The sequence below is a fragment of the Theropithecus gelada genome, chromosome 6, assembly GCF_003255815.1.
Source record: "Theropithecus gelada isolate Dixy chromosome 6, Tgel_1.0, whole genome shotgun sequence".
Lineage (NCBI taxonomy): Eukaryota > Metazoa > Chordata > Mammalia > Primates > Cercopithecidae > Theropithecus > Theropithecus gelada.
The window spans coordinates 76,116,562-76,141,757 of record NC_037673.1 but is presented as its reverse complement, the minus strand read 5'-3'; the positions used below and the strand labels follow the sequence as shown (position 1 = coordinate 76,141,757).

General features: G+C 38.1%; 1 protein-coding gene across 1 annotated transcript in view; it reads right to left on the bottom strand.

Annotated features, from left to right (window-relative positions):
• MSH3 (mutS homolog 3) overlaps positions 1-25,196 on the bottom strand; it is a 215,084-nt gene that overhangs the window by 178,473 nt on the left and 11,415 nt on the right. Inside the window, exons 4-8 of the mRNA XM_025388025.1 lie at positions 21,312-21,524; positions 19,245-19,361; positions 18,751-18,868; positions 16,513-16,658; positions 12,550-12,716 (exon numbers count right to left, since the gene is read on the bottom strand). Of these exons, the coding sequence (XP_025243810.1) occupies positions 12,550-12,716; positions 16,513-16,658; positions 18,751-18,868; positions 19,245-19,361; positions 21,312-21,524 (761 nt within the window). The remainder of the gene's footprint in view (positions 1-12,549; positions 12,717-16,512; positions 16,659-18,750; positions 18,869-19,244; positions 19,362-21,311; positions 21,525-25,196) is intronic.

The following is a 25,196-nucleotide window of genomic DNA, read 5'->3' as shown; positions in this document are numbered from 1 at the left end:
TAATATATTAAATTATGAGTTCAATTATTTTCATGGACAATTACGAACATGATAGGAATTGGAGAGAGGATTAGAAGGCATATACAGAGAGATTATCTATAAACAGATAAAACTGAAAAAAGGAATTTCATGAAATACTTACCCTTACTACAAGTGATATACTCTGGTAACTTCTACCATGTTTTTTTAAAATGTTAGTCACAACCTACCGAATTGATTTCATGATCTTAGGTTAAGGTCTTAGATCAACTGGATTATCAGCTTTTAAAATGAATATTGCGCCGGGCGCAGTGGCTCACGCCTGTGATCTCAGCACTTTGGGAGGCTGAGGTGGGCGGATCACAAGGTCAGGAGATCGAGACCACGGTGAAACCCCGTCTCTACTAAAAAACACAAAAAATTAGCCAGGCGCTGTGGCGGGCGCCTGTAGTCCCAGCTACTTGGGAGGCTGAGGCAGGAGAATGGCGTGAACCCGGGAGGCGGAGCTTGCAGTGAGCCAAGATCGCGCCACTGCACTCCAGCCTGAGGGACAGAGCGAGACTCTGTCTCAACAAAAAAAAAAAAAAAAAAAAAAAAAAATGAATATTGCTACATGCTTCAGTTTCTTAATTTCTGTTTATGTTTAAGATCACATTAGTAATAAGGAGCACTTAACGGTTAAAGTTTAATGAGAAAAATAAAACCAAAGTAGTTCTAAAATTGAACTGGATGGCCAGGTGCGGTGGCTCACACCTGTAATCCCAGCACTTTGGAGGCCAAGGCAGGCGGATCACTTGAGGTCAGGAGTTCGAGACCAGCTTGACCTACATAGTGAAACCCTGTCTCTATGAAAATACAAAAATAGCCAGGTGTAGTGGCGGGTGCCTGTAATCCCACCTACTTGGGAGTCTGAGGTAGGAGAATCGCTTGAACCCAGGAGGCAGAGATTGCTGTGAGCCAAGATTGTGCCACTGCACTCTAGCCTGGGTGGCAGAGCAAGACTCCCTCTCAAAAAAAAAAAAAAAAAAAAAATTGAACAAGTACACTGGTACCAAATGGAGGGCAAACCACTTAAGTTATACCATGGTTTGAAGACAGAAAAAGACTGGAAGATGCTACATGCAGTCACTCACACCCGTAATCCCAAGAACTTGCAAGGCTAAGGGGAGAGGATCACTTGAGGCCAGAAGTTCGAGACCAGCCTGGGCAACATAGCCAGAACCTATCTCTACAAAAAAAAAATTTTTTTTAATTAGCTGGGAGGGGTGGTACATGCCTGAGTAGCCAGGACTACAGGTATGTGCCTGAGTAGTATGCTGTTCAGGAGGCTGAAGTGAGAGGATCACCTGAGCCCAGAAGTTCAAGACTGCAATGAGCTATGACCACGGCACTGCACTCCAGCTTGGATGGCAGAGCGAGACCCCTACTCTTTAAAAAAAAGCGTGCGGGAAAGGTTTGAGCCTTTATACGGCACATCACAGCAACATCATAGCACAGGATCTGGTGAAGAATACTGATGATACGACACCTTTACTCTGTACCTTACTCTTAATTTTGCTGTGAACCTCAAACTGCTCAAAAATAAAATAAAGTTCATCGAAAAAAAAAAAAAAAAAAACAACTTGGTCCTCAGTTGGGGATACATCCCACTTGAATTGACAGGAACAGTTTATTTTTAGCAGCAGAACATCACCCTTCATGCCAAGCAATCATTCATTTATATTTTATCAGTTTCATACATATACTTTAATCTCAAATTTTGCTTGAACTTTATTCCTGTTAAAATAGGTATAAAACCTAGAGCACTAAGTTTTCAGTTTATAAATATCTAAGTCACGTTATAATAAAACTAATTTAAGTCAAATGGATGGGGAGATTAGCAAAAATTATTTTTTCCTTTAAAATAGACTTTTTTTCACTTTTACAGCAAACATATATTAACTCTGTAATTTTTCAAATTATAATTTAACAAACTTAAAGAAGAAAATTGTAACACAAAGTAGTAAATTAAAAAGTTGGTAGGCCAAATTTGAGAAACATCTAAATAAAGTATCAGTTCCTCCCACTAGTGCCCAGCATCCTCAGTGAAACAGCTCCAGTCTTCTTCTCTGGCCTTAAACATAATCATTCAGCAAATACTCACTGAACAGCTCTTCTACACTAGATTCTGTTGCAGGCTACTCTTGACCCATATATTCCTAACACTCCAGTCAACTCAATGTTACCAATTCCCTTTTCCCATCCTGTGACCACACTTCCTGGGATGCCCTCTTTCTACCCAGCCCCACTTTCCCACCTAATTTAGGTGCTATGTTATTCATATCCATATGCTACCCAGTATTTGGTATGCCACTCCACATTTACTTGGCTCTTAATATCTAAGAATTACATTGAAATGACTTCATATGAACCCACAGAATTGAGCTTATTAAACTCTGATAGAACAAACTGTAACATTGCAATCACAAAATTGGTACCATCAAGTACTGACCACTTAATAACATCTCGTATGTGTAAAACACTTCCTCTAAACCAAATTAATGAGTAAGACCTGTTGTTGTTTCTTTTACTCTCATTCTTTAAAAAAAAAAAATTAAACTTTTATACTAGTGTTAAATTCAAATGACATTAGAAAGAAGCTGGACTTCAGCCATAACACAGATACCTAATTTGCATAACAATTCCTCTGATAATTACATAGCCTCACAGTTATCACTTCATTTTGGCACCAAAACTCTGCTAAATATTTTCCATTAAAAACTAGAAAGTCAAAGTACAATAACACAAAGTAATAAGTAATTTCTACTATATAAATTAATTTAATAAGAGATGAACACAAAATTAAAATGCTACGATGGTAATTTCAAATATGTGTCACCATAAATGACATTCAGGTGGTATTATGCCTCCGCATAAAGAATCATGTTAGATAATACTTTTGGTTAAACCTCAGATGATGTAAGGCTCTCTGTGGCCAAAAAGACATAATAATAATATATTTCTAACACTGAAAGTAAACATAGTAGAGGTTATTCTTATTCCTCAACATTAAGATGTCAATGTTTTCTTTAAATCTGCAGCATACACATCTGTCTTTGAGGAAGCACTTATGTGTTCAAGCATTTATTTCAAAGGTCAGATAGCTAAAGTCACTGTGGTACCACAGGACATTCTTCCACACGTCTTTTTCAAATTATATCAATGAGCTAAGGCTAGTTTTTAACCAAGTATCTTTCCAAATGTCATACAGTGTCAATAAATTATAACAGAGTCAATAATGTAAAAAATTAGCTCACACCACTGGTTATATCATGTGTGACAAATTATAACCACACATCCCTACCTTGTCCTGGTTCTCCACCTAGCTCTTTAATTCCTCCCTTTCTGTTTCTATTCTTGCTCCTATTTCCAACTACTGGCATTCTCTAAGCTCCTTGATCTGATTCTTTTCTCTGTATCCTCTTTTTCCTTCAGGGAAATATTTATTTTTAAAATTCAATTGTGCCATCTAGGCAGTACACTCACCTCTTCCCTCCTATCATGCCATTCCTTTCCCCAGAAACCTTACTGTCTTCTATAGGAGTCCATACCAGTTTGCTGGATTTCATAGGCCTTCACCCTTTCTTTCCCAATTCTCAACATGAAAGTTCCCTCTGATCAGAGAAATCTCCCTGCTGTCTTCACACTTCTCTAATATTTCCAGCCTGTGTGCCTCAGACCTTATATCATTCTGTACACACACAACATACCCTTCTTCCCTCCCCAATACCAACTCAAAGCCTTCTATCCTGCAAATGTACCAGCCAAGCCCACCTTCTTCATACAGCCTTCCTTAGCTATGCCAGTGCTCAGGAAGCTCTCATTTCTTTGAACACAAAATTGACTGTCATTTGTAATGTCCCCCTGATTCACCTTAAAAGTCAGTTTCCTTGAGAATTAGTAAATATCAACAGTATTTGTTTATTGCTTTCTAAAGCTTTCCTCTCAACCATTTCTATAAACATGTAACATTTCTAAGCTAAAGCAACCTTAACTGCAATTGATAAAGGGCTCAAGACTATTGCTTTCCATTGGTTTCTTTCTCTACAGTTTTACAACAAAGGAAAGTGTAACAAGATAGTAAGACTGATTCCCTAAGACCCAGGCTGAAATCTTATAAACATACTTTACATAAATAAAAATAAATAACCTAAGAAAAATTGATTCTATATCATTATTTAAGAGTAATAATTTTAGCTTACTACATCTCTAATATTTGTTCTAAGTCACAATATGATACAAAGTAAGTCAGTCTGTACTTAGAGATATTTTAGTAACCATTACACACCAATTCACAGAATATAAAATCCTTTGGAGACCTCTTGTGGTTAAACTTAAGAATGCCAAAAACCCTAATATTTTAAGATAGACATTCCACAATTCCAAGCCATTCTTTTGCCTTTCCTAACACAGCTTTAACATATTATGTCCTCGATATTAATAAAATGTTATTAACCGGTAACTGACAAAAACTGCTGCTTTTACCTTTAGGTATACAGCATAAGAAAAAAATGGGGTACTTAGTCTGAGATACAAAAAACTACTTACCAGTGTTTAAAACAGACAAGAAGATATCACCAAAAACAAAATAAATTTTGTACTTGCAAATTTAATACTGTATTGTTTACTGGTTGTAAATATGGAAACAAAGAAGGTCATTATATAATGACAAAGGGGTCAATTCAGCAAGAGGATATGATAATTGTAAATATATATGCACCCAACACTGAAACACACACATACGAAAAACAAATATTCAAGTTAAAGAGAGACTGGCCGGAGGCGGTAGCTCATGCTTGTAATCCCAGCATTTTGGGAGGCAGAGGCAGGCAGATCTCTTGAAGTCAGCAGTTCGAGACTAGCCTGGCCAACATGCTGAAACCCTGTCTCTAATTTTGTAAAAATACAAAAATTAGTCGGGCATGATGGCACCTGCCTGTAGTCCCAGCTACTAGGGAGGCTTAGGCAGAAGAATTGCTTGAACCCAGGAGGCGGAGCTTGCAGCAAACTGAGATCGTGCCACTGCACTCCAGCCTGGGCAAGAGTGAGACTCTGTCTCAAAAAAAAAAAAAAAAAAGAGGCTAGGTGCAGTGGCTCACACCTGTAATCCCAATACTTTGGGAGGCTGAGGCAGGCAGATCACTTGAGGTCAGGAGTTCAAGACCAGCCTGGACAACATGGCGAAACCCCATACCCTGTCTCTACTAAAATACAAAAAAAGTAGCCAGGCGTGGTGGCGCACTCCTGTAATCCCAGCTACTCGGGAGGCTGAGGCAGGAGAATCACTTAAACCCAAGAGGCGGAGGTTGCAGTGAACTGAGATCACGCCACTGCACTCCCCACTGGGTGACAGAGCAAGACTCTGTCTCAAAAAAAAAGAGAGAGAAAAAAAAAATAGCGGCTGGATACTTCAACACCCCACATGGACAGATCTTCCAGACAGAAAATAAATAAAGAAACATCAGACTTAATCTTCACTACAGACCAAATGACCCTAATAGATATTCAGAGAGCATTTCATTCAATGGTTACAGAATACACTTTCTTTTCCTCAGCATGTAGAGGATCTAATCATTACAGCATGAATGATCTAATCATTCCCAAGATTAGATCATATGTTAGGTCACAAAAGAAGTCTTAAAACATTCAAAAAAACTGAAATAATATCAAGAATCTTCTCTGACCACAATGAAATAAAACCAGAAATCAAAAACAAGAATTAAGAGATCAACAAGGAAACTTAAAAATTTCTTGAAACAAATGATAATGAAAACACATACCAAAACCTATGGCATACAGTGATGGCTGTACTAAGAGGGAAGTTTATAGCTAAAAGCACCTACATCAAAAAAGAGGAAAATTTTCAAATAAATAACTAAATGATAAACCTTGAAGAACTAGAAAAGCAAGAGCAAACCAAACCCAAAATTAATATAAAATAAAAATAAAAATCAGAGCAGAAATAAATGAAATTGCAACAAAGAAAACAATACAAAAGATCAACAAACCAAAAGTTAGTTTTTTGAAAAGATAAAACTGATAAGACTTTATCCAGACTATGAAAAAGAGAAACCCCAAATAAATAAAATTAGAGATGAGAAAGAAGACATTACAGCTGACACTACAGGAATTCAAAGGATCATTAGCGGTTACTATGAGCAACCATATGCCAATAAATTAAAAAATCTAGAAGAAATAGATACATTCCTAAACACATGCAATCCACCAACACTGAACCACGAAGAAATCCAAAACCTGAACAGATCAACAACAAGTAACGAGACTGAAGCCATAATAAAGTCTCCCAGCAAAGAAAAGTCCGAGACTCAACGGCTTCACGGCTGAATTGTACCAAACATTTAAAGAACTAGACCCATTTTCCTCAAATTATTCCAGAAAAAGAAAAAAGAGAAGAGAATACTTCCAAACTCATTCTATGAGGCCAGTATTACCCTGACACCAGAATAAGACAAATTCATATCAAATAAAGAAAATTAGAGGCCAGTATCTCTGATGAATGTTGATGCAAAAATCCTCAGCAAAATACTAGCAAACCGAATTCAACCACACATTAAAAAGATCATTTATCATGACCAAGTAGAATTTATCCGAGAGATGCAAGGATGGTTCAACATAGGCAAATCAGTCACTATGATATATCACATTAACAGAATGAGGAACAAAAACCACATAATCATTTCAATTGATGCTGAAAAAGGATTTGATAAAACTCAACAACCCTTCATGATAAAAACTCTCAAACAACTGGGTATAAAAGGAACATACCTCAACATAATAAAAGCCATATAAAACAGACTCACAGTTATTATCATACTGAACTGAGAAATATTGAAAGCCTTTCCTCTAAGATCTGGAATATGATAATGATGCCCACTGCCACCACAGCTATTCAACATAATAGTCCTAACTAGGGCAATCAGACAAGAAAAAGAAATAAAGGGCATCCAAATTGGAAAGGAGGAAGTCTAATTATTGTTTGCAGATGAAGTGGTCTTATATTTGGAAAAACCTAAAGACTCTACAAAAAAACTGTCAGAACTGATCAACAAATTCAGTAAAGTTGCAGGACACAAAATCAACATACAAAAAACCAGTAGCATTTCTATATACTAACAGTGAACAGTATGAAAAAGAAATTAAAAAAGTAATCCCATTTATAATAGCTACAAATAAAATAAAATATCTAGGAGTTAACCAAAGAAGTGAAAAGCTCTCTACAATAAAAACTATAAAACACTGATGTAAAACATTGAAGAGAACACACAAAAACGGGAAAGATATTCCATGTTCACGAATTGGAAGAATAAATATTGTTAAAACATCCATACTATCCAAAGCAATCTACAGATTCAGTGCAATCCCTATCAAAATATCAGTGACATTTTTCACAGAAATAGAAAAAATAAGCCTAAAATGTACATGAACAATGAAAGGCCCAGAATAGCCAAATGTATCCTAAGCAAAAAGGACAAAATTGGAAGAATCACATTACCTTACTTCAAATTACACTACAGAGCTACAGTAACCAAAACGGTATGGTACTGGCATAAAAACAGACACACAGACCTGTGGAACATAATAGAGAACCCAGAGATAAATCCATACATCTACAGTGAACTCGTTTTTGACAATGGTGCCAAGAACATACACTGAGGAAAGGACAGTCTTTTCAATAAATGGTGCTGGGAAAACTGGACATCCATATGCAGAACAATGAAACTAGACCCCATCTCTTGTCATATACAAAAATCAAATCAAAAATTTATTAAAGACTTAAAAATAAAATGTCACATTATGAAATGATTAAAAGAAAACATTGGGGACACTCACCAGAACACCGAACTGGGCAAAGATTTCTTGAGTAATAAGGCAACCAGAGCAAAGATGGACAAATGGAATTATATGAAGTTAAAAAGCTTCTGCACAGCAACAGAAACAATCAACAAAGTGAAGAGACAACCCATGGAATGGAAGAAAATATATGTAGACCGCCCATCTGACAAGGGATTAATAACCACAATATATAAGGAGCTCAAACAACTCTACAGGAAAAATCTAATTATCCAATTTAAAAATAGACAAATAGACATTTCTCAAAAGAAGACATACAAATGGCACCCTGGTATATGAAAAGCTCTCAACACCATTGTTCATCACAGAAATGCAAATCAAAACTACAATGAGATACCATCTCACCTCAGTTAAAATGGCTTTTATCCAAAGACAGGCAATAATAAATGCTGGTGAGGATGTGGAGAAAAGGGAACCCTCATATACTGTTGGTGGGAACGTAAATTAGTACAACCAATATGGAGAGTAGTTTGAAAAAAACTACTAAAAAACTAAAAATAGAACTACCGTATGATCCAGCAATCCCACTGGTAGGTATATACTCAAAAGAAGGGAAATCAGTATATAGAAAAGATATGTGCACTCCCATGTTTACTGCAGCACTATTCACAACAGCTAAGATTTGGGAGCACCCAGGTGTCTATCAGCAGACAAACGGGTAAAGAAAATGTGGTACATATATACAATGGAGTAGCATTCTGCCATAAAAAGGAATGAGATCCTGTCATTTGCAACAACATGGATGGCACTGGAGGTCATTATGTTACATGAAATAAGCCAGGCACAGAAAGATAAACTTCGCATATTCTCACCTACTTGTGAGAGCTAAAAATTAAAACAATTGAACTCATGGAGGTAGAGAGTAGAAACACAGTTACCAAAAGTTGAGAAGGGAACTGGAGATGGTTAATGGGTACAAAAAAATAAAAAGAATAAAACCTAGTATTTGGTAGTGCAGCAGCATGACTACAGTCAAAAATCATTTAATTGTACATTTTAAAATAACTAAAAGAGTATAATTGGATTGTTTGTAACACAAAGGATAAATGTTTGAGGAGATGGATACCCCATTTACCCTGATGTGTTTATTATGCATTGCATGTCTGTATGAAAATATCTCATGCAACCCATAAATATATACATCTATTATGTACCTACAAAAAAACTTTAATCATGCCTGGCTAATTTTTGTATTTTTAGTAGAGATGGGGTTTCCCTATTTTGGTCAGGCTGGTCTCAAACTCCTGATCTTGTGATCTGCCTGACTTGGCCTCCCAAAGTGCTGGGATTACAAGCATGAGCCACTGCGCCCAGCCACAGAAATTTTTTTTTTTAATTAAAATATAAAAACAACACTTCCTCTTACAGACAGCTTTCTACAGCAGGTACTATTTCTGGTGCTTTACCCATATTAACTTATTTAATCTTTACAACAACCCCATGAGGTAAGCCATCTTAATATCCCCAATATAAAGGACATTGAAGGACAACACAGTAGATAACTTACTCAAAGTCACTAAGGTGAAGAGCTAGTTTTCCAACCCAAACCCTAACTCACAAGAGTTCACACTGTTTGACCCCGCTAACTTTTGAATTTCCTCTACTTCATTCTGTCCATAGATATAAATTAGCTGTAGGAACTCCACAGAAATGCAGACTTCACTTTTGACTTTGCTTAGTCCAATATGCAAATAAAGTGAAAATGATCAAAGGATACAAAAAAAAAGTGCAAAGAATGAAAAATCACACATGGTCAGTAAACACAGGGAAAATTATTCACAATGCTAACTAGAGAAATTCAAATTAAAATAAGACAAAAGCAGGCATTATATTTGGTAAAACCCACATAAGACACCTAAATTCTCTTTGATATGCCAAATTTAAGCTTTTAAATCTCATGTGATGAACAAACATTTAGGAATATCACCAATGAATGCTGCTTGCCAAACAAAACTTCACTTTTGGCAATGTCTGTCATTATGAAATATTTTGATATTTTATCGAATTTTGCCTTTGTTATTTTATAAAATTAAGTGGAAAACAAAATAATGAACGTGTTGATAAAACTGATTGACTTTAGACTCAATCTAAATAAAATATATACTAAGTTAATAAAATTTAAAGAAAAATGAACTATACAATCAAAGACAGGAAATCATAATTTATCCATTTGGCATAATTTATCCATTTCATTTTTATTATATTCACTTTTTCAGTATTACAAATACTGTTAGGATGAATATCCATATATAGAAATATTCGTGTGCAATTTCTGAATATTTCCTTAAGACAAATTCCTGAAAATGGAATTAACTGGATCAGAGGATATGAATGTTTATAAAGCTCCTGATTGTCATTTCTCATATTACCATTTCTAGCAAAGACATGATAAGAAATATTGAAAATACAATATAGAAGCCTACCTTTAAATTTTTTTTTGAGATTTTATTAACGTTTTCAGTTCTGTAAAAGCAGCCCTCCTTATAAGTTTACTGTTTGACTTTTAATTATTCAAGTTTGAACACATGGTCAGAAAAGGATTAAGATCAAAATAAAGAGATCTGATGCAAAATTTTTCACCTATGTGACTGGCAGAGATTATTTAAGTGATCACCCACAATGTGAACAAAGGTTCAAAGAACCCTCCTAGACTATACTGGTAGAAGTATAAATTGACATTACCATTTCTAGCAAGCAATCAAGAGCTTTATAAACATTCATACCCTTTGATCCAGTTAATTCCATTTTCAGGAATTTATCTTAAGGAAATAATCAGAAATGCACTTGAGTATTTCTATATATGAATATTCATCATAACAGTATTTGTAATACTGAAAAAATGAATACAATAAAAATGGAATAGATAAATTATGATACACTTATATGACAATGTTGTGTACTTATTTTGTTTTTAAGCGCACCTACTGAAATATTAGAGGATAAAATGATGCTCACTAGGATTTGCTTCAAAGCCAATAATCCAGGGAGAGAGAAAAGGGGAGGGAGGGTAGAAAAATGAGATTGGTCCTGAGAAATGCTGAAGTTGGTTGATAGATTCATAGAAGTTCATGACACTATTCTGTATAATTTTGTGTAAATTTGAAATTTTCTGCAATAAAGTTTTTAAAAATGGGGAATTTTAAAGTATAAAAAAAAAAACCCACAGGATACAAAAGTGATTTTGCAGCAGGAATGCAAGTTCACAAATGGAAAAAAGTGATATACACACACGGAAATAATATGCCAAAATGTTTACCAGTCATTTGCTCTGGGTTATAGAATTCAACTTACGACTTTTATCCCTTTTTTGGTCTTCTAAATGAACATACATTAGTTTTATAATCAGAAAAACAAATTATGAAAGCTACTTTGAAAGAAATTAAATTCAAATGAAAATGAACACAACACTAAGCACAAATAAACATATGGAACTTCACTTAATCAGTTTGATTTTCTTTTCGGTTTTGGTTTTTTTTTTTGAGACAGAATCGTGCTCTTGCTCTTTCCCCTAGGCAGCAGTGAAGTGGCGTGATCTTGGCTCATTGCAACCTCTGCCTCCCAGGTTCAAGCGATTACTCTGCCTCAGCCTCTGGAGTAGCTGGGATTACAGGTGTCTGCCACCACACCCAGTTAATTTTTGTATTTTTTTTAGTAGAAACGGAGTTTTGCCATGTTGGCCAAGCTGTCTTGAACTCCTGACCTTAGGTGATCCACCCGCCCCAGGCTCCCAAAGTGCTGGGATTACAGCTGTAAGCCACCGTGCCTGGCTTTGATTTTCTAAATGATTTGTCCGCCTACTACATGAAAATCCTCATGGGCTTCTCTGCCTAGTCGAAAGTCCAAATTCCTCAACATACAGTCTATTTCACTGAAGCCCCAGCACACCTTTCTGGTCTCTTTCCCACCACACTCCAGGTGGCAGTACAGATCTTTCCAACAAGGCACCTTCATGTTTAGCACTTAATACATCATGCCTTTAAGTCCAGTTAGGTATGCACACATCTTCCTCTCCTGTGGGGTTGTAAACTCTGCCAGACATATATCATAACCACATCTTCTTCCTCTGTATGCACAGTGCCTAGCACACTGCTTCATAAATAAGTGGTCTGATCTTAGATCTAGTAAATAAAACCACTGGACACAGCCATGAATTGAAACTTGCAGCACAGACAAAGCATTTCCAAAGTTACATAAACTTTTTAAGAAGTGAACTCTAAATTATCTCCAGAAACTAAAGATTACCAATAATATAATTAAATATCATAAACCCCGTAATTATCAAATATCATTAAATAATATCAGAAACCTCTTCAGAAAGACTGCCTTCTAAAGTCCTACATTAAGGTGATAGTAGGGGTAGGTGGTGGTTCTTTTCTTTGTTTTTTAGATATGGGGTCTCACCTTAGTTGCCCAGGCTAGTCTCACATTCCGGGACTCAAGCAATCCTTCCTCCTCAGCCTCCCAAGTGGCTGGGATTACAGGCATGTGCCACCATGCCCAGCTTGGTTGTTTTACTTTTTGTTTTAATTTCTACTACTATAGTGGAAATACAATTTTTATAAGTAAAAACTATTTTTAGTAACTTTAGTAAGTTATCAGTTTTGGAACTAAACCTAAGTTTTAGAATCAGTATTATTTTCCAGTGATGCGCCAACTTACCTAACAGATGTGGCTCTGTGGATGAGCATCTCTGTTTGCTCGGATAAGGCCGAAGGAAGCAGCAGCTCTACTGGCTGCAGGTTTGACATCCGGGTCTCTAGCTCTGAACGAGAAGCAGAGTCCTGGAAACTATCAAACACAACCTCGCCTGTGGCAGGCTGCACTCCCTAAAAACAAATACAAATATAATGTTACAGGAAAAGTGTATTTTCCCAGTTATGGCTATAACACAGCTAAACATTGAAAAGGTAAAGATGATACACTCAGGAGTATGTATGTACTCTATTCCTAAAGTGTTAGAAACCTGTTTGCTTTTCAACACTCTTACATGAAGAGTCAGACTCACAGATATCTAAACCATGCTATAAATCAGATTTCCAAGACCCACCCTGAATATGAGGCCTGGAGTTAATATACCTAGCGGAGTGACTATGGCAAGTTACCAAACACTGCCAGGCCTCAGTTTCTTCCTCTGTAAATGGAACCAAACCAGCCTACTTCTCCCATAAGGTTATTGTAAGGATCAAATTATAAAATAAACATGAATTACCTGTGAACTATAAAGCACTGTACAGATAGTAGTTATCGCTCAAAGTAACAAGTGATATGGTCCTAGTAACCAGACCACCAGAACAGCAGTAAATTACTACTTCATATATCAAAGTAACCCATAGAAAGTATACTTTACCAAACTCTGAATGAAGCCCAAGTAGATAGTCGATCCGGTGGAATCATCATGCCAACCTGAACCTACTCCCTAACATCCTAAGCCAGTAATAGCAAAGATAAACTGGAAAAGATCATGGTTTGGAGAAGTGATGGGAAGTTTCTAGCCAAGGTCCCAGAGTGACAACGGAGTACAGTCAAAGATTCAAACCCAGGAAATCTGACTAGTCCCCAGTACACACTGTTAGCCACTATGGATGCTTATGAAAGCCATGGGAGCTAGTTACAGGCTGCATTAGCTTAAAAAAGGAAAAATCACCAATCCCTATGTTCATATACTACCGATGGAAAGCCACTTCTGACAACACAAGGCATCATCTAGGAATGTTGAAGTATCCATACCCTATAATTCAGCAATTCCTCCCCCAGGGATATACTCTGGAGAAACTCAGGCATTTGTATACGATACAAGACACAAAAATATTTACAGCAGCATTCTCTGTACAACTGTAAACCAGAAAGAATGCACATGTCCATCAACAGAGGAATGAATAAACTGTAGATCATAAAATGAAACAGGACAAAGCAATGAGAGAACTACAGCGACACATGTAAATAAATCTCTCATACAAAATGGTAAACAAAAGGAGCAAAACCCAGAAGAATACACACACTATATTGACATTTGTATATAAAGTTTAAGGTAGTAAGGCTGGAACTAAAAACTCCAACTAAAAGCAAGGAAATTATTATCTTAAAAGTCTGGATTACAGTCACCTCTGGAGGGAATGGACACCCAGGGATCTTATGGGTTGGAGGCAGTGTTACAGTTTCTCTAACGGTAATTAAGGAACATCCTTAATTCTAGCCCAGAGGCTTTCTCTAGAGCCTAGATAGACTATCAGTACATAAGGATACATATGTAAATTTATATACCAATCTACGAACCAAGCATTTACAAAAACCAGGTACAGATGTCAAAGTAACAAATTCTTCAGTCAGCTGAATTCCCTTTTTCTTTAATCAGAGAAATGGTCCATACTGTAATACCCACAACATCTATCACCCTGTGTGATATGTGACACACTGAGAAACCTAAAATCAGTCTGTATAAAACTGCACTGCCCAGACTGAAGGCACAGAGCCTGACTACAGTGCTACTACAACAGCAAAGCCCTTAATTTCAGACTAATTACCAGTTCTCAAAAGGTGACTCCCATGTAGTGACCGGGCAATGGGTGACACCCATCGTGACAGGGAAAACAGTGTTGAGGGTAAAGGAAGATAAGATCAATTTCAGTCATGCTGAGTTTGAGGAGCCAGAGTAAATTCTAAGTGTCTTTGTTCAATAAAAATTTGGATGCAGGAGCCTGAAGTTCGGGAGAGGTGCAGCTTGGACCCAGAGCTCAGGATGTCATCAGCCCAAAAGTGGTTGCTGAAGTAAAGGACAGCGCCCAAGAAAATGCTTGAAGGGCAAACAGCCGTTTTCAATTTTCTGAGTGCCAGTTCACACACATGGTTAACTCTGGTGGTAGACCAGATGGCATTTCTAAATGCACTAAGTAGGAATTATATACTATCAACTCTGTTCTTTAGACTGAGTTTTAGGTAAATATAAAATATCACATTACATATGTTAAAGCTTAAAAGTAAATAACTTTACTATTTGTAGATAGGTCCAACTGCCTGTAGCTAGATAAAACGTGCTTCTCAAGGATAAAAATATCATTTAGAGCTGTCTAACACCAACAGGAATGCTAACTCTCTGAAAGAAGGGCTTATTGGTTAAGCAAATGTCAAGTTAACACAGAGTTATGCAGTCAAAATAAGGTATTAAAAGGCACATTGGAGACATTCGGGTTGTAAGAATTTTTGTTGATATTGCCACTGACTGTAGAGATTAGAAAAAGCAAAGAGAATTAGTTTTTACCTGGACAGAGTTCCACATGTGCTTAACTTACAACAGAAAAGGGGTGTCTGATTGTTCTGAAGGGCCTTAAAAAGTCTAAGACTTTTAGCAGAGTCCAGGTAAGTCTGTAAATGGGCAAATTTATTCATAAACTGCCAGAAAAATCAATAAAACTATGATTTGGCCAGGCACAGTGGCTCACGCCTGTAAACCTAGCATTTTGGGAAGCAAAGGTGGGCAGATCACCTGAGGTCAGGAGTTTAAGACCAGCCTGTCCAACGTGGTAAAACCCCATTTCTACTAAAAATACAAAAATTAGCCTGGTGTGGTGGTGGGTGCCCGTAGTCCCAGCTACTTGGGAGGCTGAGGCAAGAGAAATGCTTGAACCCAGGAGCAGTGAGCCGAGATCACGCCATTGTACTCCACTGCACCCACTGCAGTCCAGCCTGGGTGACAGGAGCAAAACTCCACCTCAAATAAATAAATAAATAAAAATAAAAATAAAATTCACAAATTACACTTATCTAGAAAACTATAAATAATCCTAATATTAATTTAGTATGGCATTTTATATCAGCCAATTATCATTTCTCTTTAACTATCCCTTCCTCCAAATCTAGATATATACCATAGTCATTCATGTTTAATTTCAAATCCCTAGAGGAAATTTACAGAACACTTTGCCACCCATGCCTGTGTTGGCTTAGTATTTTATTCTGCTATCTGTACATTGTCCACATGCATGTCTGCCACTGTGTCTGTCTTCAGCCTTAAAATTCCAGGGCACATGGACCAAAACCATCTGGATCTCTCCATAGCATAGAGTATTGATATGGTTTAGCTGTGTACCCACCCAAATCTCATGTTGAATTGTAATCCCCAATGCCGAGGGAGAGACCTGGTGGGAGGTGATTAGATTATGAGGCCAGATTTCCCCCTTGCTCTTCTCATGATAGTTCTCACAATATCTGGTTGTTTAAAAGTGTGTAGCACTTCCCCCTTCACTCTCTCCCCTGCTAGCCTTGTGAAGATGTCATCACTTCCCCTTTGCCTTCCGCCAGGATTGTAAGTTTCCTGAGGCCTCCCCAGCCATGCTTCCTGTACAGCCAGTGGAACCATGAGCCAATTAAACCTCTTTTCTTTATAAATTACCCAGTCTCAAGTGGTTCCTTATAGCAATGTGAGAACGGACTGCTACAAGTACCAAGTAGCCATGAGAAAATTATAACTAGCGATTTAACATATAATATTGTGAAAAAATGTTTTTCTTGTGTAATTATCTGAGGGTACACTTCATCAGATATCTTTATTATAAACCACACATGATAGGTCATATTTAGAGATACCATGAACATCTAACATTTGTTCCTCACCTGCAAAGTACTTACCACAATGCCAATAAAAACGTTGCCCTTTTTTTTGTCCCTAACATTTTCCTTATTTTCAGAGATGCACAGAAGATAGCTGGTAGAAGTATCAGTCATTATCTCATCAACATTTACAGCATCATCCAGCTTGATTAGGGGATTCACATTTAATAATAATTAAAGAAAAATAATCATTTTTGTATTTTAAATTCTAAATGCTAATAATGCTAAATTTCCAATAATATTAACTATTTTCTCCTTTAAAATAATGGTTCACAGCCAGGCGCAATGGCTCACACCTGTAATCCCAGCACTTTAGGAGGCCAGGGTGGTAGGATCACTTAAGGCCAGGAGTTTGAGAGACCACCCTGGGCAACATAGCAAGATCCTGTCTCTACAAAATAAAAAAATAAAAATGAAAAAATAAATAATAAAATGATGGCTCGTTTCACCCAGTACTTTTGCTCTTTGCAAAATCTGCCCAGTATTCATTCTTCCAATTTATTTAGATCATAGTTGCATGCCTTATCTTTCCTAAGATATAAAGATCATAAAGACAGATAACCAGTATCTTACTTCCAAAGGGCTTAGTGGAGTACATCAAACCCCACAGAGGCCCAAATAACCCACTTCTTCACTTGAATGGTGTTGAGACTTGAATCCTTAACAATCCCATAATGTTTAATTCCACAATTCAAAGTATAAATACACTAAAATGGTGTAAATTATTTTCCTCTTTTAATGTGCCTAAAAGCTCCCAGATATAGCAAGAGAATTTTTTAAAGACATGAGAAAACAGAAACATATATACATTATATGTGTATGTATGTCTGTGTATGGGTTTATAAAATGAGTCCATTAACTAAATCTCAGGGATGAAAGCTGATTTGGGGCAAAGTCTGGGCATATCTTTGGACATCAGGACATACGAGCCATAAAAGCAGCAAAGGAAAAGCAGGAAGGGGGACTGTACTAGAAATGGGCTTCAAATAAGAGACTCAAGCTTTGGCAAAAGAAAAAATAAAAATACCAGGTTCTTACAGGCTCATCAGCTTAGAACAACACAAGGTTGTTAATAGTTTGGAGCCCATTTTGAGTGATAGCTGTTCCCTATTTATAGTATTCATGGAACAAAACAGTCCTTAGAATTAAATAAGCTGAGAAATAAGCAGATCTGTAATAAACCATAACAGAAATAATACTTCCACACAGTATCATTTAAGGCCTTCTTATCCCTCCATTCTTTCATTATCAGAGAACTGATTCCACTCCATAGTAATTTTTTTTAAATGCACCCTGATCTAATTTTACATATAATTATTTGGCTTTTGAAACTGACAGTTTTGCTTTTGAAATTATTTGGCTTCAAACAACACACCACATTTATGAATTACCATAAATTTAGGGGCAAACATTATGCACACTGAAAATTCTTACAAAGTGAGAAAACTTCACCCACAATCCATTTTCAAAAGTAATAAAATTTTTATAAAGTTAACAATGAAGATGGACTACCATTATATTTTATAGGCATTTAATTCTGTCTTAATTCTGACTTCAGCAGTTTTCTTTTCACATTTTGAATTTCTGTTTGTTTTTTTGAGACAGCGTCTCACTCCTGTCACCCAGGCTGGAATGCAGTGGCATGATCACGGCTCACTGCAGCCTTTATTTCCTAGGCTGACATGATTGTCCCACCTCAGCCACCCAAGTAGCCGGGACTATGGGCAAGTGCCAACATGCCCAGCTAATTTTTTTGTATTTTTTGTAGAGATGGGGTTTTGCCATGTTACCCAGACTGGTCTCAAACTCCAGGGCTCGAGTAATCTGCCCACTTCAGCCTCCCAAAGTGCTGGTATTATAGGCATGAGCTTCAATAAGTTATTTGTTAGGTCTCACTTTGGAAAGACCCTGAGGAGCTTGTAGGTCCTAAGTACCTAACTACTACCCACAAATGGGCTAAGGAAGATATAATTTCAAATCAGATACTAACCTGACATCATCTTTTATTAGGGTTGCTTTTTTTCTTGCTCTTCAAGTATGATGAACTTGCCTTCTACTATGACATCTGAAAAGATGCTTGTTTTCAGCCACTACTTCCCTCTTGAGTAGCACACCTAATCAAGAGTTCACCATAATGCCTCTCAGCTCATGTAAAAAGTTCCCAAAGAGCAACAATAATAATAAAACAAAAACCTGCCATCTTCAAACAAAGCACTTGTACCATTAAAGAGAAAAACTCCTGTCCAAAAAGGATATCTTCTCCAATGAGTGTAGATTTTGTATAAAGGGCAGTCAATTTCCGGGAAAAGAGTGAACTTCTGTTGTCTCCAATGGCCTTTAATGCTGCAGTTTCAGTTTGCTTCACAACTCCCACCTTCAACAAAAATAAGAAATATTGATATCAAATGATAAAAAATGATTTGATTTGTAAAAACTCATTTCAAAATGTTTAAAGGTCAATTCTGAAATGGTTAATCAGTCCACAATGCTCAGATGTAGGGTTTAAAGGAGTTGACAAGGGTAGATAAATCGCTAAGAAACACTATCATAGAGTTAAAAAATTTACCCTAAATATCTAACAATTGTTAAAAACTCATAAATATATAATGCTAGTAATTATGAAACACTTTTTCTCTCAAATGCAAAATTCTAAACCAATTGAAGCCTACCTACCACCTTACGAAATACATTTGCATTCTCTGGAAGAGAATCCCAATTTCCTTTTCCCACAAGTTAAAGCCAAAGCTGACCTTATATCCTTTTGCCACCAGGCGGCGTACATGAACAAACAGTCTGTGAGTAGGTATACTTGCTGTCATGAAGTTGTGATCTAAATGGCAATAAATATTGAGCTCTCGGGCTGCAATCTAAAAAATGAAAAAAGAAAATATCAATAAATTTCTATTTTAAGACTCCCTATGTGAGGTTGGTTCACTTTGTTAAAAATTCATCAAGGTATACATTTAGGATTTGTACACTTAATCTAAATGTGTACTATGTCAATAAAAAGTTTTAAAAAATGTTCCCTGTATAGCCTGTATAGAAGCCTATGGTTTAATGTCTTTTGGGCAGTTCCAGTGACCTAACTTCAGTATCAACATCTGTATCTATAAAAGACTCAGAAAAATATGACAGGTCTTCAATGTCCTTAGAGCTTTCCCTACACAAAGACTATCCAATACAGAGAGCATGAGACTGTAAAAGAATAAGCATTTGCTCCATGGCATTTGCAAATGACTGACATTTAGAAGATACTACAGAGTATGCAGAAATGATGAACCCATCTGGACAGAAGAATCAATGAAAAAGTAAAAAGAGAAGCCCCGGGCTGGCTAACTAATTAATGATGCATGACTGATAGAAATATAGAACCATGCAGCACCATCTGATTCCCTGATTTATTCTAGAAAGCACCATGGCTTAGATATTGCCCACTGGAGCCATGGAACTCTAATTCCAACACTCTCACTACCCAACCTCAGCCCATCTCTGAACTCTATTAGTCCCTCACAGAAGGGCAGGAAAACATCAGCCTTTACCGTGGTCAGGCCTGAATTTACCATTTAACCTAGACAGTTTCTCTCCTTCACCTAGGGGATGCCAACTACATATTTGTTCCTGCCCTCAGAAAACATGGTGATACTATTTCAGAGTCTAATTTAATATCACAGAACACAGCATAATGCGCCTGACTTAGAGAACGCTGCTTGCCTGCCACAGAGGATTTAGGAAACTTGAAGAAAAAAGGTTGGCCAAGTCTTTACTTCCCATCCATGAGTCACAGACATGCGACCTCATCACTCTCTAGGGTACAATCCAACCAGGTCTCAAGCTATAGAATCATCACAAGCATTTATGACTTCCAACAAACGTGTAATCAGCAATACTTTCCCTAAGTTTGCCCATGAAATGCTCAAATTTCACTTTCAACCTTCTTGACTAGGGCCCATAATAAATATTTCAACATTAAATACAATTCCAATTTTTTTTTTTTTTTTTTTTTGAGACAAGAGTCTTGCTGTGCCGCCCAGGCTAGGGTGCAATGGCAGGATCTTGGCTCACTGCAACCTCCATCTCCCAAGTTCAAGCAACTCTCCTGCCTCAGCCTCCTGAGGAGCTGGGACTAAAGGCATGCACCACCAAGCCCGGCTAATTTTTTTTATATTTTTAGTAGAGACAGGGTTTCACCATGTTGGCCAGGCTGGTCTCAAACTCCTGATCTCAAGTGATCCACCCACCTCAGCTTCCCAAAGTGCTGGGATTACAGTCTTGAGCCACCACACCTGGCACAATCCCAATTTAGAATCAGACACCAAGTTGACTGACACACAAAGAGATCTGTAAAACTTCAAACAACTTCTGGTGGTAGCTGGCAAAGTTCACGTGTTCTTCCATTGAGACTTAACTTTGTTCCCGGCTATGAAAATTCATAAATTAAGGGTAAACAGAGGAGCTTCTATACATCTCAAAAAATTTTTCTCCCTTGAGTCTTCATTAGAAAACGTATGTACACGATTATGGTTCATTCACTAATTGACTCATCCAATAAACTTTGGATGGATAAAAAGTATTGGCCTAGTACCATGGAGAATATGCACTAATACTTCAATAGAGACCCCTCACTTTTCCCCACCAAGTCTGGTTCCCACTAAGTTTCTTGTGTTCATTTTTAGTTTTTACTTTAAATAATAGTATTTTTTAAGAGGTGATTGATCAAATCAGCATTTATATAAGGTCAGAAGATGAAACAAAAATACTGAAAAATATCTAAGGCTAGACAAGAAAAACATAAAATAGTGCCTGAAAAAAGGACTTACCTCTGCATCTTCCCCAAAGAATCTATACTTATATCCACATTCCACACACAAAACTGCATCTTTGTGCTGCTGCTTCATTTCTATGTATTGTAATTCTAGCGGCGTATAAATGCTTTTGGAACGTTTGTTAGCTGGTTTAGAAGCAGTTTTCTGTAAATTTTCATGACTTGTATTTGATGATCCAAACTGACTGACATCAAAAAGTGTTGTATCCTGAAAACCAAAAGATTTATAAAGTTTTAAAAATATTAGCCATAATAATAAGTTCCCAGAGATGGAAAATGCAAATCTGGCGAAGAGCTAACACTTGGTGAATCTAGGTGTAAAGTTTATAGAAGCACGTTGTAGCATTCAGGCAAATTATCTATAGATTGCAAATATTTTCAAAGTAAAAGGTTAAAAAAATTATGAACCAAGTGAGCTATCATAGAATTTTTATGCAAATTTTGAAAGTCTAAATATCTTAATGTTTTACATATTTGTTTTTAAATTTGATTTCATTAAATCTATTATTATTAACATTTCTTTTCTTTTTATTATTTATTCTCAGGTGTGTAATGCACAAAAGGCCAATGGGGACAAATCTGCCTTTCTCTCAGGAGTAGGGCAAAACCACTTCGAGCAAAGCATGCCAACAGATAAAGGTGCACTGAATGTTTTTTACTTCCAAGCACACTGTAAAAGACAGCACATTCTATAAAGTCTTATTCCAAGAAAGAACCATGATTCTCTTGGTAAAGAAACACGAGAAAGAGCTGTTAAAAAATATACAGCACAAGGTCACATTTTCAACATTACTACTCCTACTATTCTTACCTTCCTACCATAATTAATTCCAATTCACAGCTTAGAGAAAATTCCTCGCTTATTGGACTTAATTTAGAAAAATGTGAATGAGACAAATGTATAGGCTAAATCTAACTTCTAATTAATTGCCACTCTGTCACTACCAACTTCTAAAAATTTACCCAGCTCCCCTTACAATCAAAAATATGGCCTAAAAGTCTGGTGACCAAAAAGAGGGGAGAGTGAGAGAGAAGCAAAATGGCCCAGGAATGGGAATCCCAATCCAAAAGAAAACCCAGAAACATGTACACTTTGTAGTTCCCAAATGTTTAAAACAACTCAGCTTTACCGGGACATCAGGTAAAGATACTAACTTTTCAGAAAAAACTCAATTTATTTGAACAGTGCAGTCCAGCAAACCTCCAAAGATCAGCAATAAGAAGATGGTGAGGGGTGGAGAGGTTGGCAAGAGAAATCCAGGTCATTATGATGGCAGTGGCAGCCCATCAGGAGCAGCCACTTCCATAACGCCAGCTGCAGTAGGAGAGGCACAACCAGGGCTGCATGCTCCACAGAACCAGCAGGAGCCAGAAATGGGTGGAAGAAGCCTCACTCCCTTCTAAGTTGGCAGGGTGAGAGCCTCACACTCCCCGGGCACAGCTGTGGCTGCCCAGCCGTGGCTGCAAACCTGGGCATCTCTGTGCTCTTGGGGGCTGGGAGCAGGCAGGAGCCCCGCCCTCCTGGGTGCAGCTGCAGCAGCCACCCAAGCTGCAGCTGTGGACCCGAGCATCTCTGCACTCTCAGGGGCCCAGAAAGGGAATTCCCCGTCCCTCTGCAGGCTCAGAAGTACCTGCTCCCACTGCCTCGCCTCTCCCAGCTCCCAGCACCCAGCACCCACTCTGATCTCAAAGTTGAGGCCAAGCCTGGGAACTGCTGCAACCTTGCCGGTTGTGCACATGTTAAGGGCAGTGCTAACATGCCAGGCCCCTGCTGCCTTGGCCCCCTCTGGACTTTGGACACTGATGAGCATGCGACAGAGGCCGAGGAGGGGGCTGAGGGAAGCTCAGAGCTGTCCTGCAGGTGGCCCTTGGCACAAACAGCCTGGGTGCCCTGGATGATGGCAGGAGGCAGACAGGCTCCTGGGCAGAAAGGGTCAGGTCCAGGTGAAGCCCCACCTTCAAGCCAGGAACAGCCTGAAGCCTGGGGGCCAGGCTGATGAACCAGAATTATAACTTACAGTGCTTTTTCTGAGCCCGCCCATGGCAGCCCATGAACCAATCAGCACACACTTCCTCCTCTCAAGCCCATACAAACCCCCAGACTCAGCCAAACTTGAAGAGACAAGCAGACAACCTGCCTGCAGAGGAGCTACCCACTCCAGGGTCTCCTCCCTGTTAAAGGCTGAACACTTCTCACTTGTTGGGATGCCCTGCCTGCAGAAAGGCCCTACCCACTGCGGGTCTCCCATGAATGTTCTGTCACTCAAGAAAGCCCCTCTTTGCCTTGCTCACCCTCCACTTGTCCACATACTTCATTCTTTCTGGAAGCAGGATAAGAACTTGGGACCCATGGAATGGCAGGGCTAAAAGAGCTGTAAACAAACAGGCCTGAAACACGTCCCTTGCTTGCCACATTGCAGCAACAAGAAGGAGAGAAGAGAGGACAGAAGAGCTGTGGACCTTTTGGGAGCTCAGACCTAGCGGCTCCCAAGCCAGGTCTATGACACCCTCTCTGGGCTCTGCAGTTCCTGGAATCTCCAAGCTTCTGGACACCACTGTGTTCCTGGGTGCCAGCCGTGGAAGCTGCTTGCAGTACGCCTGGTCCAGCCCTCACTCATGCTGGCACCTGGAGCTGCCCACCCCGCCAAAGCTGGCATGCCTTGCTGTGCACAGTAGCCAGACCCCATGGTCACTGGCTCACACACCCCTCAACACTCTGTTCCTGGCTCACCCTTGGCAGCTGCAAGATTCGGGCCAAAAGCAAAAGCCAAGCACAGCCTGCCAGGCCCAGTGGGAGGAATGAGCCCAGCCAGGTCCAAGTAAAAACTCGGGCAAAGGCACCAGCAGCCACAGAGGTTTACAGCTGGCGAAGCGACACCCCAAAGATTGCATAACAATTTTCCTACACCTGAGAATGCATTTGCTTTTAATTTTGATGGGTTTCCTATTTTGTTTCCATGATTTTTATGTGAAATGCAGGTATATGCTATGCAATATAAAAGTTAATACAGAAAATATATTTCTTAAATTTTAAAAACTTATTCTTACTTTATACTTTATTCATTTAGGAAATGGGATAAGCTTCCAGAAAAAAAAGTTTTATCCTTATGGGAAGTTAACAATTAAATCAATCTAAATACTTGAATATTAAGCAACTTTTTTTTTAACTTTCATTTTAAGTTCAGGGGTACATGTGCAGGTTTGTTATATAGGTAAACTTGTGTCATGAGGGTTTGTTGTACCTATTAATACCTGGGCAACAAAATAAGCAACTTAAAAAAAATGATTTGGATGGGAATACTTATCAGATACATCACATTCTATTTCATATTCCCAGAGACAGTACGCTGAACTCAATTTAACCTTGTCTGGACAATTCAGAGTGATCAGAATATATTTCAAAATCTACTGACAGTTATGGCGTTGCCGACCCCACCCTAATGGTCCTGGACTATGGGGCGTTTATGTTCATTCAGTAGCTTTTTGCCATTCATCCATGTCTTTCCATGCCATCAAACAGCTTATCACTTGTGATAATGGCACTGCTTCTAGGTGCCCCCTTCTATCTACTTACTTCTAATTTCCTGTGATGTGGAAATGTCAAGTTGGTCATTCTATGTATAAAGCAATAATGTATACGCTCTTCTGAGACTTTGGAGTAAATGTTCCTATCAATAAAGTGAGCTTTAATGGATAAACTTTAAGACTTCTATGCTTAATAACCACTATACTTAGATGAACTGCTTCTAAGTATGAAAAGAGACCAAAAACAAAAACACCTTTTTTTTTTCTGATGATCTAAGATAAGTCAACCAATATTAGCCTGGCTGAGGGAGGAGTTCATGGATCTGGACTTTGTGGGAAAGGTGTGAAATCTTGA